This window comes from Bos grunniens, chromosome 11 (assembly GCF_055505025.1).
Source record: "Bos grunniens cultivar Pamir isolate PY7600 chromosome 11, Bosgru_T2T1.0, whole genome shotgun sequence".
Taxonomy (NCBI): Eukaryota; Metazoa; Chordata; class Mammalia; order Artiodactyla; family Bovidae; genus Bos; species Bos grunniens.
Genome location: NC_141175.1, coordinates 32,654,158 through 32,671,670, shown reverse-complemented (window position 1 = coordinate 32,671,670; position 17,513 = coordinate 32,654,158). Strand labels below are relative to the sequence as shown.

At 34.5% G+C, this 17,513-nt stretch overlaps 1 protein-coding gene across 23 annotated transcripts in view; it reads left to right on the top strand.

The window, feature by feature from the left end:
- ATAD2B (ATPase family AAA domain containing 2B) overlaps nucleotides 1-17,513 on the top strand; it is a 150,068-nt gene that overhangs the window by 25,487 nt on the left and 107,068 nt on the right. For 16 of the 23 annotated variants that reach the window (XR_015136485.1, XR_015136494.1, XR_015136492.1 and 13 more), the window contains exons 7-12: nucleotides 840-881; nucleotides 2,234-2,350; nucleotides 6,452-6,527; nucleotides 12,955-13,053; nucleotides 16,693-16,804; nucleotides 17,117-17,232. Coding sequence is in view for 8 of the 23 variants with exons in the window: in XM_086325706.1 (XP_086181832.1) it covers nucleotides 840-881; nucleotides 2,234-2,350; nucleotides 6,452-6,527; nucleotides 12,955-13,053; nucleotides 16,693-16,804; nucleotides 17,117-17,232 (562 nt within the window). In the remaining 15 variants the exon portion in view is untranslated. The remainder of the gene's footprint in view (nucleotides 1-839; nucleotides 882-2,233; nucleotides 2,351-6,451; nucleotides 6,528-12,954; nucleotides 13,054-16,692; nucleotides 16,805-17,116; nucleotides 17,233-17,513) is intronic. The other 7 variants (XR_015136486.1, XR_015136499.1, XR_015136490.1 and 4 more) reach the window with 1 other exon arrangement.

Here is a 17,513-nt window from a genome sequence, read left to right as displayed (position 1 = left end):
AAGAAAAACATATACAAACTATATATATATATATGTGTGTGTGTGTATATATATAGTATATTGCTGGATGGGTGATTTTTGACTTTAGAGGTCTATATTATATAATTCGGAATAATTTTTGTTCCATTGACATTTCTGAGTATTTAATTCCTTCATTTGGAAAAATGCCTTTGCTGTACGCTATGCATTGTTGTGTAATATTGATATATCTTGTTAGTAAGCTGTTGGGTAGTCCTTAAATGACCTAATCTGATGCAACATTTGCCATGGGCTGATCTGCTTGTTAGTAGGCAAGACCTCTTTTGTATTTAGGTACTTTTTAACTGGAAATCTCTGTCCATAGCCACCTAAATCTATGATTATTTGGATCTCAAATTTAGTTATGGACACAGGATGGTGAAGTTAAGAGAAAGAAAGATTGCTAATACTACTGGAGGGAGTGGTACTGCTTTTTTCTGAGGCCTATCTATCTGAGTTCTGATTTGAAGAATCCTGACTGAATTTGTCAGGCTGGATTTGGGAGTAGATGAAAGCACATTTGTCTGAGGATTATAAATTGATGACTAGTAAGATCTATAGGATTTACATTTATAGGGTTTAATTCTGTACATGTTAACTTTCTTTATTAAAATGGATTTTTAGAAGATTTGGTGTATTTTAAATGCAGTATAGTTGTTTTTCACTGGGAAATCTTATTAGTTCCTACTATTCATGTAGCTTAGCTGGATAAGAATGGGTTTATTTCTCAAATTCTGTAATTAATATATTATTAGTAAGTTTTGAAGAGTTGATATTTTTAATGAAGGTATTTTATTGAGCAAATATTATTGTTGTTACAGCTAGAACCTCTATATTGCTTCCTTTGGAGAAAATCAGTATAGGTGAGACAGATTTATAATGTGATTTTTGCCTTATTATTAACTGAACATCTTTGTAGATTTCCCTGAGGACTTGCCATGTTTAGAATTTTTTCTCATAATAAATAATGCAGTTTTTTTTTTTTTTTCCAAAAGGTAATTTTTTGAAGTTTTAAGGAAACTTATTTGGGCGCAAGTAATTTAAAGTGTTATTTACTTAAGTAATATTGCATTTGCTAATTTTCTCATGAGTAAAATGTAAAGTCCTTTGCATTTTTAGTCTCCTGTTTCACTGAGCATCACTGATAGTTTAGTATTTTTTCCAGTGCTTTAATATGATTGTGTTATATTGAAAATCCCTGTGGTTAAAAAGTTAATCATAAAGTACATTGCATTTGAGGACCATAAGCTTAAACATTTTCATCAAACTCTCTTTTCTTTTTAACTTTTAATTTTATATTGAAGTATAGCTATTTAACAATGTTGTGATAGTTTTATGTGGATAGCAAAGGAACTCAGCCATACATATACATGTATCCATTCTCCTCCAAACTCCCCTCCCATCCAGGCTGCCACATAATGTTGAGCAGAGTTCCATGTGCTATACAATAAGTCCTTTTTGGTTATCCATTTTAAATATAGTAGTGTTTCACCAGACTTTTAAACTGTAAATAGATGTCACATCATAGCTATAGCAAAATCACTTTTTAAAAATAAAGGATTTATGTACATTATAATTTATTTTTAAAGTGTATAGCCAGGTAAATTATAAACTGATCAAGAAATAAACTATTACCAGTACCCTAGAAATCTGCTTTCATACTCTCTCCCAATCTCTGCCTGAATTTTTCTACCAAAAATGTAACTAATCTGTGTTTACCTGTTATCAGTGGGCCTAGTAACCATTACACTGCCAACAAAAATTACTCTTGTAACATTAGTAATTATCTTTTAAGCATATTTTTTTTGAACTATCAAGTAGTATGTGAATGCTAAATAACTGTATTCAGTGGTTGATTGGGCATTGAATGGAGTTTGCTGTAATAAAGTTTTGAATCATATTCTATTATTGCTTTATATGTCCAAAAAGATAATACAAAAGATTGAAAAGTCATAGGTGAATCAAGAGCTCAATTGTGATCATATTGATATATTTAGCAGAGAACTATATTATTTGTAGGAAAGGCATTTTCTTTTACATCTATCTAGTTTCATTTTTAATTGCATTGATTTATGCTGTATCATACCATGTTGACACTTTTAAATGTCACCTGTATAGAAAAAGATAAAATATAAATATTCAGTTTTAGAGTAGACCAATCCTTGTAGATTAAAGCAGTTTTTTTTCCTTTTTCTTTTTGTGTGTGGGAAACTAGAATCTCAAGAGGAAGATGGAGATATAGAGGTTGAAGAGGCAGAAGGAGAAGAAAATGATAGGCCATATAATTTGAGACAAAGAAAAACAGTGGATCGATACCAAGCACCTCCAATAGGTAAGAGATTCTAAATAACTTCTTTCCTTTTTGTGGTTGAGTAGCTTATTCTGCTCTGTTCCTTAAAAAAAAATTAGTGTTGTTGAATTTAAAAGAATGAAATCTCTTACAGATTCTGTATATCTTTTCTTATGTATGCTTCTGTTCACACACATGACTGAATGTTGGAGGATACAACTGGAATATAGAATTACATAGTGTATGCACATTTTATTTAAATAACCCTAAATTTAAAAATAAATACTGCTTATACTTTTGTATTACTTTGTTGTTCATTGAGTACTTTCATTTGCAGCAGTTCTTTAGGGCAAGCCTCTCTGTGTTCCAAGTGGTTAAGTAATTTAAGCTAAAGTCACAAAAGGGCAGCTTAGCCAGTAAGCTAGGTTTGTGTTTTGTTTTAGTCTTAAGAAGGAAACAATTTATCCTAACACTTTAAAATCTGATGACAAGTAATCAGTTCCATAGGTTCTGTTTTATTGACTATTTCCCCAGCTCTTGGGAAATTCCATCATGATTGATTTCCTTCAGTTTTTAGAATATTGAAATTTAGTTCACATATCATTAAATTTGCCATTTTTGCCAGGCTTTCCTTATTTTTTATCTGTACAATTTATGAGTTTTTAGTATATTCACAAGGGTGTGCAGTCATCACCGCTGTCTAATTCTGGAATATTTTATTACTTCTATACTTCCGTCCCCCCAGCCCTTGGCAATCACTAATGCACTTTCTGTCTCCATCGATTTACCTATATGTGACCTTTTGTGTCTTGCTACTTTCATTTAGCATAATGGATCATCTTATTCAAACTCTCATAATCTAAAGCAGTGATTGATTCTCTGGAAATATCAAAGTTACCTCACTAAAAGCTCGCTGAAGTATGTAGACATTATTCTGCTTCAGTTAGGAATCACTGTCACAGATAGCCCTGATAATAATAGGACAGGTGTGTTAGGACAGAGAAAAGATTGTGAGCCATTTTATTAGTGTTTTTTTTTTTTTTAAAGCTTTATTGAGGTATGAGTTATATGTAATCCATTGCCATTCCATATGCTTCATGTACACAATTTGGCAAGTTGGAAATACCTTAGGGATTTACTTATGAAACTGTCACCACAGTCAAGATAATGAGCATTTTCATCAACCTCTCCACCTTCAAATTTCATTCTGCCTGCTTATAATCTACTCCTAACCCTTGTGGCTCAGCTGGCAAAGAATCTGCCTGCAATGCGGGAGACCTGGGTTTGATCCCTGTGTTGGGAAGATCCCCTGGAGAAGGCAACAGCTACCCACTCCAGTATTCTGGCCTGGAGAATTCCATGGACTGTATAGTCTGTGGGGTTGCAAAGAGTTGGACACGACTGACCATTTCATTTCATTTCAACCTTCTTTTGCCTCCTTCTCCCAACCCTCAGGCAGTGACTTATCTTACCTGCTTTCTGTCACCATGGATGAATTTACATTTTCTCAAATTTTATATATAGTATAGACTCTTTTTTGTCTGACTTATTTCACTCAGTACATAATGGTAAGACTCATCCATGTTGTTGACTATGACAGTAGTATTTTTCTCTTTATTGCTGAGTAGCATTCCATTGGATGGGTATATCACAATTTGTTTACCCATTCATTTGTTTATGACATTTGGATTGTTGACATTTCTGGTGTCTGGGTATTATAAATACATAAGTTGTTATGAACATATGTTTGCAAGTCTTTGTTTGGACATATGTTTTCATTTTTCTTATAAATACCTAGAAGTAGAAGGCTGGGTTTTTTAATTAGGTGTATGTTTAACTGACTAAGAATTACCAAACTCTTCCAAAGTAATTATACCATTTACATTCTCACTAACAGTGTATGGAATCCCTTGGCAGTAGTTATATGGTAAAGAATCTGCCTGCAATGTGAGAGACCTAGATTCGATTCCTGGGTTGTGAATATCTTTTGGAGAAGGGCATGGCAACCCACTCCAGTATTCTTGCCTGGAGAATCCCATGGACAGAGGAGCCTGGTGGGCTACAGTCCATGGGGTCGCAAAGAGACGGGCACGACTGAGCAATTAATACCAACAGTGTATGAGTATCAGTTGCTTCCTATTCTTGTCAACATTCAGTTCTGTTCAGTCGCTCAGTCGTGTCTGACTCTTTGTGACCCTATGAATTGCAGCATGCCAGGCCTCCCTGTCCATCACCAACTCCAGGAGTTCATTCAAACTCACGTCCATTGAGTCGGTGATGCCATCCAGCCATCTCATCCTCTGTCATCCCCTTTTCCTCCTGCCCCCACTCCCTCCCAGCATCAGAGTCTTTTCCAATGAGTCAACTCTTTGCATGAGGTGGCCAGAGTACTGGAGTTTCAGCTTTAGCATCATTCCTTCCAAAGAAATCCCAGGGCTGATCTCCTTTAGGATGGACTGGTTGGATCTCCATGCAGTCCAAGGGACTCTCAAGAGTCTTCTCCAACACCACAGTTCAAAAGCATCAATTCTTCGATGCTCAGCTTTCTTCACAGTCCAACTCTCACATCCATACATTACTACTGGAAAAACCATAGCCTTGACTAGATGGACCTTTGTTGGCAAAGTAATGTCTCTGCTTTTTAATATGCTGTCTAGGTTGGTCATAACTTTCCTTCCAAGGAGTAAGCGTCTTTTAATTTCATGGCTGTATTCACCATCTGCAGTGATTTTGGAGCCCAGAAAAATAAAGTCTGACACTGTTTCCACTGTTTCCCCATCTATTTGCCATGAAGTGATGGGACCAGATGCCATGATTTTCGTTTCCTGAATGTTGAGCTTTAAGCCAACTTTTTCACTCTCTTCTTTCACTGTCATCAAGAGGCTTTTGAGTTCCTCTTCACTTTCTGCCATAAGGGTGGTGTCATCTGCATATCTGAGGTTATTGAGATTTCTCCCGGCAGTCTTGATTCCAGCTTGTGCTTCTTCCAGCCCAGTGTTTCTCATGATGTACTCTGCATAGAAGTTAAATAAACAGGGTGACAATATACAGCCTTGACATACTCCTTTTCCTATTTGGAACCAGTCTGTTGTTCCATGTCCAGTTCTAACTGTTGCTTCCTGACCTGCATATAGGTTTCTCAAGAGGCAGGTCAGGCGGTCTGGTATTCCCATCTCTTTCAGAATTTTCCACAGTTTATTGTGATCCACACAGTCAAAGGCTTTGGCATAGTCAATAAAGCAGAAATAGATGTTTTTTCTGGAACTCTCGGTTTTTCGATGATCCAGTGGATGGCAATTTGATCTCTGGTTCCTCTGCCTTTTCTAAAACCAGCTTGAACATCTGAAAGTTCACAGTTCACGTATTGCTGAAGCCTGGCTTGGAGAATTTTGAGCATTACTTTACTGGTGTGTGAGATGAGTGCAATTGTGCTGTAGTTTGAGCATTCTTTGGCATTGCCTTTCTTTGGGATTGGAATGAAAACTGACCTTTTCCAGTCCTGTGGCCACTGCTGAGTTTTCCAAATTTGATGGCATTAGGTGTGGTCATTTTTAAAAATTAATTTTAATACATATTTATTGTAGTTTTAGTTTACATTTCGCTAATGACTAGTGAAGTTTAGCATATTTTTATGTGTTGATTTGCCAAGATTATCTCTGGTGAAGTATTGAAATCTTTTGCCCATTTTTTCAGTTCAATTGTTTGTTTTTTTATTACTGAAAATTTGAGAACTCCTTATGTACTCTTGATATCAGTCATTGTGATTTTACAAATATTTTCTCGGTAGCTTCTTGAAAAAAATTCTCAATACTATCTTTCAAAGAGCAGAATTTGTAATTTTGATGAATTTTAGTTTATCAAAACATTTTAATGGATTAGGCTTTTGGTGGTGTGTCAAAGAAATCTTTGGTTAACCTAAAGTCACAAAGATTTAGTTTAACATTTTTTTTTTTGAATGTTTATTTGCAGCTTATAGTGTTTACCACAAAGTATTTATTTTTGTTGTGCTTCCTTTAGACAGCATTTAGAACCTGAAGACAGCTTTTATTCAGAAAATTAACAGAAGTAATTTCTGCTTCTTTAATATATCAGTTTATCAATTTATTATTAATTATTTCTGTATTGTCTTTTTTTTTTTTCAAGTACCAGCTCATCAAAAAAAGAGGGAAAATACCCTTTTTGATATTCACAGATCTCCAGCAAGAAGAAGTCATATCAGGTATATTCTGTTAGTTTTTGAAAGGAGGAAATATTTCCATCTATCATTTAGATATCTCCTTAAGTACTACATAGTATAATGCATTACATTGAGGATATAGGTTTTAATGTCATTAATGATAATGCCAGTGAAAACTAAATAGCATCTTCTTTAATTAGTCACTAATAGTTTTTACCCTAAGTGTGACTGTTATTTTCCTGATTCAGTTTGCCAGAAATGATTATTGTTTTAACAATTATGTTCCCTAAAGCTACACAGCTTTCTGGTCTCTTAGTAAGTTGAGTCTAGAGACTCACATTGCATTCATTGGAAGAATTGATTCAGTTAGTCTTTGCTACTTTTAGTTTCCTTTTGCCCTTTCAATTAGATGTACAAAGAGGCGTTTTGATTTTGAAGGACTGTCTTCTCTACTGTGTTTTCTGAAAAGGTAATCGATTCCCCATGGCTCAAAAATGAAATAAACATTAAAAGCTGTTTTCTAGTCTCAGTAGCCTCTCAGTATCCCATAGAAACATTTTTATTAGATTGTATGTCCTTAGAGAATATGTTCATACATATATGTGTGTGTGTGTGTGTGTATATATATATATATATATATATGTGTACCAATACATATATTGATTGTTATCCCTTCTTTTTACCCAAAATATACTGTGCACATTGTTCATACCTTGTTTTTTCACTGGATTTGTTTTCACTGTCTTTTCATTTAAGTATAGCAAAATTTCACATTTATAGTTCTATAACATTACTGTATTTAATATAGATATACTGTAATTTTAAAATTATTTCTTTATTGAGAGTCAGGTTGTTTTCACTGTTTTGCTATTACAGTGTATGGTTTATAATGCATACCCTTGCATAATCATCTTTTACATGTGTACAAATATGTCTGTAGGATAAACTTATGGAAGTGGAATCTCTGAGTTAAAGAGAATGTGAAATTGTAATTTGATGACCTTCAATGCTGTTGAATCAGCTTGTGGTCCACCCTGCAATGTATGAAAGTCCCTACTTCTCTGTATTTCTGCCAGCAAAACGCATTCTCAAACTTTTGGATTTTTGCCAGTCTGAGACTTGAAAAGGAAATCTTGGTTTATTTTTGAATCTCTTAACAAGAGTATTTTTTCCTGTATTTTTAAAAGACATTTACTTTTTTCCCCCTGAAATGTCTGTAAAGTATGCCTATTTTATAATAGATTCTTGCTCTTTTTTTTAAACTATTGCTAATTTATAAAATTATATGACCATGTGAATCTGCTTGCTTTTAATCTACTTTTAGTAGGTATGACCTAAATCAAATCCCTTATGATTATACAGTGGAAGTGACAAATAGATTCAAGGGATTAGATTTGATAGACAGAGTGCCTAAAGAACTATGGATGAAGGTTTGTGACATTGTACAGGAAGCAGTGATCACAACCATCCTCAAGAAAAAGAAATGCAAAAAGGCAAAATGGCTGTCTGAGGAGGCCTTCCAAATAGCTGAGAAAAGAAGAGAAGCGAAAGGCAAAGGAGAAAAGGAAAGATATATCCATTTGAATGCAGAGTTCCAAAGAATAGCAAGGATACATGAGAAAGCCTTCCTAAGTGAACAATGCAAAGAAATAGAGTAAAACAAGAGAATGGGAAAGACTAAAGATCTCTTCAAGAAAATTAAAGATACCAAGGGAACATTTCATGCAAATATGGACACAATAAAGGACAGAAACATTATGGACCTAACAGAAACAGAAGATATTAAGAAGAGGTGGCAAGAATATACAGAACTATACAAAAAAGACCTTAATGACCCAGATAACCATGATGGTGTGATCACTTACCTAGAGCCAGGTATCCTGGAGTGTGAAGTCAAGTGGGTCTTAGGAAGCATCATTATGAACAAAGCTAGTGGAGGTTGTGGAATTCAAGCTGAGCTACTTCAAATCCTAAAAGATGATGCTGTGAAAGTGCTGTACTCAATATGCCAGCAAATTTAGAAGACTTAGCATGGCCACTGAACTGGAAAAGGTCCATTTTCATTCCAATCCCAAAGAAAGGCAATGCCAAAGAATGTTCAAACTACCACACAATTGCACCATCTCACACGCTAGCAAAGTAATGCTCAAAATTCTCCAAGTGAGGCTTTTAGCAGTACATGAACCGAGAATTTCCAGATGTTCAGGCTGTATATGGAAAAGGCAGAGGAACCAGAGATCAAATTGCCGAATCCGTTGGATCATCGAAAAAGCAAGAGAATTACAGAAAAATATCTGCTTCTGCTTCATTGACTACCCTAAAGCCTTTGTGTGGATCACAACAAACTGTGGAAAATTCTTTAAGAGATGGGAATACCAGATCACCTTACCTGCTTCCTGAGAAACCTGTATGCAGGTCAAGAAGAAATAGTTAGAACTGGACATGGAACAATGGACTGGTTCAAAACTGGGGAAGGAGTACATCAAGGCTGTATATTGTCACCCTGCTAATTTAACTTATATGCAGAATATATCATGTGAAATGCTGAGCTGGATGAAGCAAAAGGTGGAATCACTTTCAGTAACCTCAGATATGCAGATGACAATACTTTTATGGTAGAAAGTGAAGAGGAACTAAAGAGCTTCTTGATGAAGGTGAGAGGAGAGTGAAAAAGCTGGCTTAAGACTAAACATTCAAAAAAACAATGATCATGGCATCTGGTCCCATCGCTTTATGGCAAATCTATGGGGAAACAATGGGAACCATGACAGACTTTATTTTCCTGGGCTCCAAGATCACTGCAGATGGTGACTGCAGCCATGAAATCAAAGCCTTTGCTCCTTGGAAGAAAAGCTATGACAAACCTAGGCAGCGTATTAAAAAGCAGAGACATTACTTTGCTGAAAAAGGTCCATATAGTCAAAGCTATGGTTTATCCAGTAGTCATGTATGGGTCTGACAGTTGGACCATGAAGAAGGCTGAATGCCTAAGAATTGATGCTTTTGAACTGTGGTGCTGGAGAAGATTGAGAGTCCCTTGGAGTGCAAGGAGATCAAACCAGTTAATCTTAAAGGATATCAGCCCTGAATATTCATTGGTAGGACTGATGCTAAAGCTGAAGCTCCAGTACTTTGGCCACCAGATGTGAAGAGCTGACTAATTAGAAAAGACCCTGATGCTGGGAAAGATTGAAGGCAGGAGGATAAGGAGATGACAAAGGATGAAATAGTTGGATGGCATCACTGACTCAATGGATATGAGTTTGAGCAAGCTCCAGGAGTTGGTGAAGGACAGCGAAGCCTGGTGTGCTGTGGTCTATGGGGTTGCAAAAAGCCAGACACACCTGAGTGACTGAACAACAAGTAGTTCTTTCTTTATGTAGTATAGTAGTCCTTTGTCACAAATTGCCAGTCTTTTTTCTCAGTTCTTAGTTCGTGTTTTAACTTTGCTTTTGGTTGTCTTTACCAGAAAGTTTTTATTTTTATGTAATCAAATTTATCAGCCTACTATTTTTTTTAGAGGGGCTTCCCAGTTGACCCAGTGGTAAACACTCTGCTTGCCAAGCAGAAGATGCAGGTTCAATCTCTGGATCAGGAAGATGCCCTGGAGAAGGAAATGGCAATCCACCCCAGTATTCTTGCCTGGGAAATCCCATGGACAGAGGAACCTAGTGGGCTCCTGTTTAGAAGAGCCTGGTGTGCTACAGTCCACGGGGTTGCAAAGAATTGGACGTGACTGAGTGACTGAACAACAATTACAATATTTTTAGATTTTGAATTATAGTTAGAAAAGCCTTCCCAAATCCAGAGTGTTAAGGAAGTTCACCTTTGTTTATTTTTATTTTATTTAATTTAGAATACTGATGGTTTTCTTTTTTAAAATTTTTATTGGAGTATAGTTGATTATAATGTTGTGTTAGTTTCAGGTGTATAGCAGAATGAATCAGTTATGCATATAGCACCTTTGTTTATTTTTAATGTTTCATATTTTACTCTACTTTTGATCCATCTGAATTTTATTCTTGTGTGAGATTTGTAGTATGGATCCAGCTTTTTTCCCAGGTGGAAAATGAGTTTTTCCAACCTCATTTATTGAGTGAATCTGTGTTTTATCCATTGATTACAGTTGCCACATTTATTACCGAATTATGTATAATGTATAAATATTATATTACATAAAACATGTCCTTGTCAATTTTTTTTCTTTATTCTTATATTTTTTCTCAGATGGCTGTTTGTATATATGCAAACAGTTAATTTCTGTATATTAATTGTACCCCACTTCTTTATTGGGAATGCCTCTAGCAAATCCTCTGTAAGATTGATGCTTAAGAAAGATATATTTTATATTTTAGACAATTCGTGGTTGTTAATAATCTTGTCATTGAGGCTTAGAGGATTTTTGTTTTGTTTTGTTTTTTTGGTGGTTGTTTTTGACTATGCTTCATGGCTTGTAGGATCTTAGTTCCCTGACGAGGGATTGAGCCTGCATCCTTGGCAGTGAAATCTCAGAGTCCTAACCACTGGCCTGCCAGGAATTCCTGGACATACATTTTTATTTCTCTTGAGTATATCCCTTGGGGTAGAATTACTGGGCCATGTGATAACTTTATGGTTAATCATTTAAGAACTGCTTGAATGTTTTCCAAAGTGGACTATACCATTTTACATTCTCTCCATCAGTGTATAGGGTTTCCAGTTTTTCATATTCTCTTCAAAGCTTAATATTGTCTGACTTTTTGATTCTGGTCATCCTGATGAGTATAAAATGTATCTCATTATAATTTTTGATGATATGAGGCATATTTTCAAGTGCTTATTGGCCATTTTAATACTTTCCTTTGAGAACTGTCTTTGTGTCCTGTGCCTATTTAAAAATTGGGTTGTCTTTTTCTTACTGACTTATAAGGGCTCTTTATATATTCTGTATTCAAATTCCTTATCAGATACTTGATTTGTAAATATTTTATCCTGTTTCGCGGGTTGTGTTACTATCTTGATGATGTTCTTTGAAGCAAAAAGAACTTTAATTTTGATGAGGTTTAATTTATCTTTGTTGTTATTGTTCATGTTTTTGATGTCGTATCTAAGAATGCATTGCCAAATCTGTGGTCATGAAGATTTATTCCTGTGTTTTCTTCTAAGAGTTTTATAGATTTAGCTCTATGTTTAGGTCTTTGATCCATTTTGACTTTCTTTTGTGTATGATGTGGCCCCTTCCCTTTATGGTCCATTCTGCTTTTTGTGATATTGTGATACATTTTATAAACCTAGCAATTTGTTATTAGAATTATTTTTATAATTCTGTTTTATTTAAAAAGATTAGAGAATAAAGGCAATCAAGTATATGTTTATAGATTTTGGATAATAACTTTTATTTTATTTTTCTGGGTCTCTTTGTTTGTTCTTGTGAATTCAAGTAATCATCTGGAGTCATTTCTTTAGCCCAGTATGTACACTGTTGCTTCTGATCACCTCATTAGAGCTGATGTATTATATTTTTATATATTAGGCTCACAACACACACACATAGAGTAAATGAACTTGAAAACAGGCATTTTTTCTTAAGGAGGGAAAGAAGTTAGAAAGTAAAATCAAAATTGCAAAGATTGAGTAGGTAACTATTTCAACAGTCTTCCTAAGGTCTTGGGAAACATTAAAATCTGATACAGGATGAAATGAAAAGACTCCTATTAATCAGGAGAAGGAATATTAGACATGTTAAAAGTCTTAATGAGCTGGGGAAAATCTGAGTTTTCTATTGAGGGAATTGGAGTTGAATAGATATGCACAGGGTATACACCATCCTTGAAGGCCATTCTGAGTTTCAAGTAAATTAATTTACAATGATTCCATTTTGTATGATACCATATTTTCTAGGTATCTTAGAGGTGTCATCAATTATTTTAATAATTAGATTTATTGAGTATTGTTTTTCCTCAAGGATTTTACTTTGATACTTTCATTCCATAGTAGTTATGATTGTAAACTTTTCTTCAAAAGTATGTTTTACAAGAAATTCAGACAAGATATAAGTATCTTAAATCAAAAGTGGAAACTCTTGTCTTCCTATAAACTGATGTATTATTTTTTTTAGCATATGTACTATTTCTGATTGTTTGGAAAATGGGAAAATAAGAGAAAAGGATAAGCTTTCTTTTCTAAGATTTTGATATTATTTATCAATCAGTGATAGACATTCCCTAAATTTGGATGCAAATTAAATTTGTTGTTTGATGGCTTTCTAAATTACCCTATTTAAAAAATTATAGCCTCATTCTCCTCCTGTTTTTTTTTCCTTCTGTTGAAAATTGCATGAGTATAAGGATCTTAATAAATATTTGCCAAATGAATGAGTGAATGTATGTATTTTATACCAAGCTAACAGTAGATGTGGTGCTCAGAATTTTGCTTTTTAAAAGCCCTTTGCTGCTGTAATGATTTTAAGGATTTTACTCTCTTTAAATAGGAGAAAGAAGCATGCTATTCACAGTAGTGACACAACTTCTTCTGATGAAGAACGATTTGAAAGAAGGAAATCAAAGAGCATGGCAAGAGCAAGAAATAGGTTAGTAAATTTTTAATTGTTACTTCCATGGTAGAAAAAAGGAATAACAGTTTAAACTTTGTGATTCTTACCTGTACCAGTATTTTGCTCACAGTGATACTCAACACATTAGAGTAATACACTAACTTGGTTTTTACGTAGTAATTTTTAGAGTAGAAATCTAACCATGGGAAACTTCCCATAAATTACTTAACTGTGTTAGTATTCAATAAAACAGTGTGGGAAGATAAAGATAGAACCAGGGGAAGAGTCCAACCTCTATGACAGTCTCTTGTTCAGTAAAGAAAGAAAATGAAAGTGAAGTCACTCAGTCGTGTCCGACTCTTTGCGACCCTGTGGACTATAACCTACCAGGCTCCTCTGTCCATGGGATTCTCCAGGCAAGAATACCGGAGTGGGTTGCCATTTCCGTCTCCAGGGGATCTTCCTGACCCAGGGATTGAACCCGGGTCTCCCGCCTTGCAGGCAGACGCTTTAACCTCTGAGCCACCGGGGAAGCCCACTCCTCTAATCCAAATCCATTTAATGAGGCTGATTTTAGATGCTTAAAATGATGATAGCACTCAAGAGTAAGACTTGATTTTAAATAGAATTATTTCAGGAGTCCTTGGGTTTTGTTGGAAACCTTGTTATAGTTTTGGTTTAGTGAATGCCTCTGGTGATCTTTGCTTAAGTAGAATGACTCATTATTACATGGCTCACTAAAATCTTAAGAGTTTTCAGTGGGGAAGGGAATCAATGTTTTGCCTATTAGAGCATCAAATTATAATTTATCCTTTAAAATTTAAGTTAATGTTCTAGCTTATATGTACAATATGTACAATATTTAAAATAATATTTAGAAATTTTATATTTAGCAAAGCATTTCTATACTTTAGCATTATAAATTTACTGTAGAAATATCAAGTTTTCAGTTAGCTGGTCTTGGAAACAAGTTTGGATTGGTGTAGATTATATGCTAGAAAGAGTTCCTTGTGTGGATGACAGAAAGAAAGTGTAGGAAAATCTAAGTTTAAATAAAAGAGTATAATGCCTCTTTAATCTGAACTATTCTGATACCTGCTTTGTAAGTTTTTAAAGTAAGTTCAGATTCAGAAATATCAGTGAAGTTACATTCATTATAGAACCTATACTTTTTTGAGGCTATTTATGTCATCTTTTGGTGTTTATGCAATATTTAAAAGAGGCAGTAGGTTGTATTTTCTTAGGGATAATTAAATTAATATTGTATAGGATTTTGAGTAGCTAAAGATGTATTTTAAGGTACCGACACAAAAAATAAGGCTTAATTTTAAAAACAGGATCTAATATTGGTTTCTCTTGAATTAAAAGAAAGGAAACTTATTTCTTCAATCATGTATTCTGAATTGATATACATAATAACTAAGGATAAATTTAAATATTGTATTAAAGCTTGAGTTTATTTAATGTCATATATAATATTAATAGTGTATATATAGTAGGTCTATTTTTATTTTGTACTTATAGAATATCAGGTTTGTTAAGTTTTCTTATTTAGACTAGGTTGGACTCTTTGGGCAAATAAATTCATGACCTTAATTGCTTTGTCTTGTGAATAAATTTATTTCTGATCTATTGAAAAGAATTTAGGAAAAGTAGATCGAAAATATGAAATCTCTTGTCATTTTCTGGGTTATGAGAAAAGGGAGAAAGATAAAAATGTGTCAAAGCAGATGGCATAAACAGATGGAGAGATATTCCATGTTCCTGGGTAGGAAGAATCAGTATTGTGAAAATGGCTATACTACCAAATGCAGTCTACAGATTCAGTGCTATCCCTATCATATTACCAATAGCATCTTTCACAGAACTAGAACAAAAAAATTTTACAATTCATATGGAAACACAGAAGACCCATAGCCAAAGCAGTCTTGAGAAAGAAGAATGGAGCTGGAGGAATCAACCTTCCTGACTTCAGATTATACTACAAAGCTACAGTCATCAAGACAGTATGGTACTGGCACAAAACCAGAAATGTAGACCAATGGAACAAGATAGAAAGCCCAGAAATAAACCCATGCACCTGTGGGTACCTTATTTTTGACAAAGAAGGCAAGACTATGTAATGGGGCAAAGACAGCCTCTTCAATAAATAGTGCTGGGAAAACTAGACAGCTACATGTAAAAGAATGAAATTACAATGCTTTCTAACACCATACACAAAGATAAACTCAAAATGGATTAAAGACCTAAATGTAAGATCAGAAACTATAAAACTCTTAGAGGGAAACATAGGCAGAACACTCGATGACATAAATCAAAGCAAGATCCTCTATAACCCACCTCCTAGAGTAATGGAAATAAAAACAAAAGTAAACAAGTGGGACCTGATTAAACTTAAAAGCTTTTGCACAGCAAAGGAAACTATAAGAAAGGTGAAAAGACAACCCTCAGAATGGGAGAAAATAATAGCAAATGAAACAACTAAAAAAAGGATTAATTTCCAAAATATACAAGCAGCTTATACAACTCAATGCCAGAAAAACAAAAACCCTATCAAAAAGTGGGAAAAAGACCTATACAGACATTTCTCCAAAGAAGACATACAGATGGCTAACAAATATATGAAAAGATGCTCAACATCACTCATTATGAGAGAAAGCAAATCAAAAGTATAATGAGGTATCACCTCACACCAGTCAGAATAGCTATCATCAAAAAGTCTACAAACAATAAATGCTGGAGGGGATGTGGAGAAAAGGGAACTCTCTTGCACTGTTGGTGGGAATGTAAATTGATACAGCCACTATAGAAGATGGTACGGAGATTCCTTAAAGAAACTAGGAATAAAACCACCATATGACCCAGCAAATCCCACTCCTAGGCATATACCCTGAGGAAACCAAAATTGAAAAAGACACATGTATTCCATTGTTCATTGCAGCACTATTTACAATAGCTAGGACATGAAAGCAACCTAGATGTCCATTGACAGATGAATGGATAAAGAAGTTGTGGTGCATATACACAATGGAATATTACTCAACCATAGAAGGAACACATTTGAGTCAGTTCTGATGAGGTGGATGAACCTAGAACCTATTATACAGAGTGAAGTGAGTCAGAAAGAGAAAGAGAAAGATAAATATCATATTCTAACATGCTGCCATCTATGGGATTGCACAGAGTCAGACACGACTAAAGCGACTTAGCAGCAGCAGCACACATATACGGAATCTAGAAGAATCGTACTGAAGAACTTATTTACAGGGCAGCAACGGAGAAACAGACATAGAGAAGAGACTTATGGACATGAGGAGAGGGGAGGAGAGGGTGAGATGTATGGAAAGAGTAACATGGAAACATATTACCATATGTAAAATAGATAGCCAATGGGAATTTGCTGTATGGCTCAGGGATCTCAAACAGGGGCTCTGTATCAACCTAGAGGGTTGGGATGGGGAGGGAGATGGGAGGGAAGTTCAAAAGGGAGGGGATATATGTATACCTATGGCTGATTGATGTTGAGGTTTGACAGAAAACAACAAAATTCTGTAAAGCAATTATCCTTCAATAAAAAAATAAATTTAAAAATGTGTTAAAGCTTTAAAACTTGTTTATGATTTTAAGAACATGTAACTTTTTAATGTTATCTGCTTAAATTTTTATGAATTTCAGGTGTTTGCCTATGAACTTAAGAGCAGAAGATTTAGCTAGTGGTATTCTCCGAGAACGTGTTAAAGTGGGCGCAAGCTTGGCTGATGTTGATCCAATGAATATTGATAAATCAGTAAGTTTTGTAAATGGTTTTCTAGAAATACCTCTTTTTTTTTTTTTTGGTCACACAGCTTGTGGGATCTTAGTTCCCCCATCAAGGATTGAATCTGTGCTCCCTTCAATAGAAGCGTGGCGTCCTAACCACCATACTGCCAGGGGATTCCCTGAAGTATAATTTTTTGAATTCTGTTTATATATGAACTTTATATTTAAACTTCAGTTCCTGCTGAAGGCATGTATTTTGCAATCATTATCTCATAAATTAAAAAGAAACCTATATATAATTAAAATTATTTTGTACTAAACTTTCCCCCTTCTTCCCAAGGTGCGGTTTGATAGCATAGGTGGATTGAGTCATCATATTCATGCACTAAAGGAAATGGTAGTATTCCCACTTTTATATCCAGAAATTTTTGAAAAATTTAAAATTCAACCTCCAAGGTTAGTAATGCTAGATGTTTATTATTGTTATTGTTAATTTATCAAATTTCAATTAGTAATTATAAATCTAAATATTATTTATAAATATTTTATGTATATTTATTTGATATGTTCTAGCAATGAGAATTAGGAATGAAAGTTTATTATTTAGAGCTCAAAAGCTGTGGTACTTGAAGTTTATATTTCAGCATTTAAGACTCAGACATAGGATGAGATTCTTTATGCAGGCCTTGAATATACAAGTGGATTGCCCAACTAGATTTTCCTTAATTTAGTCTCCT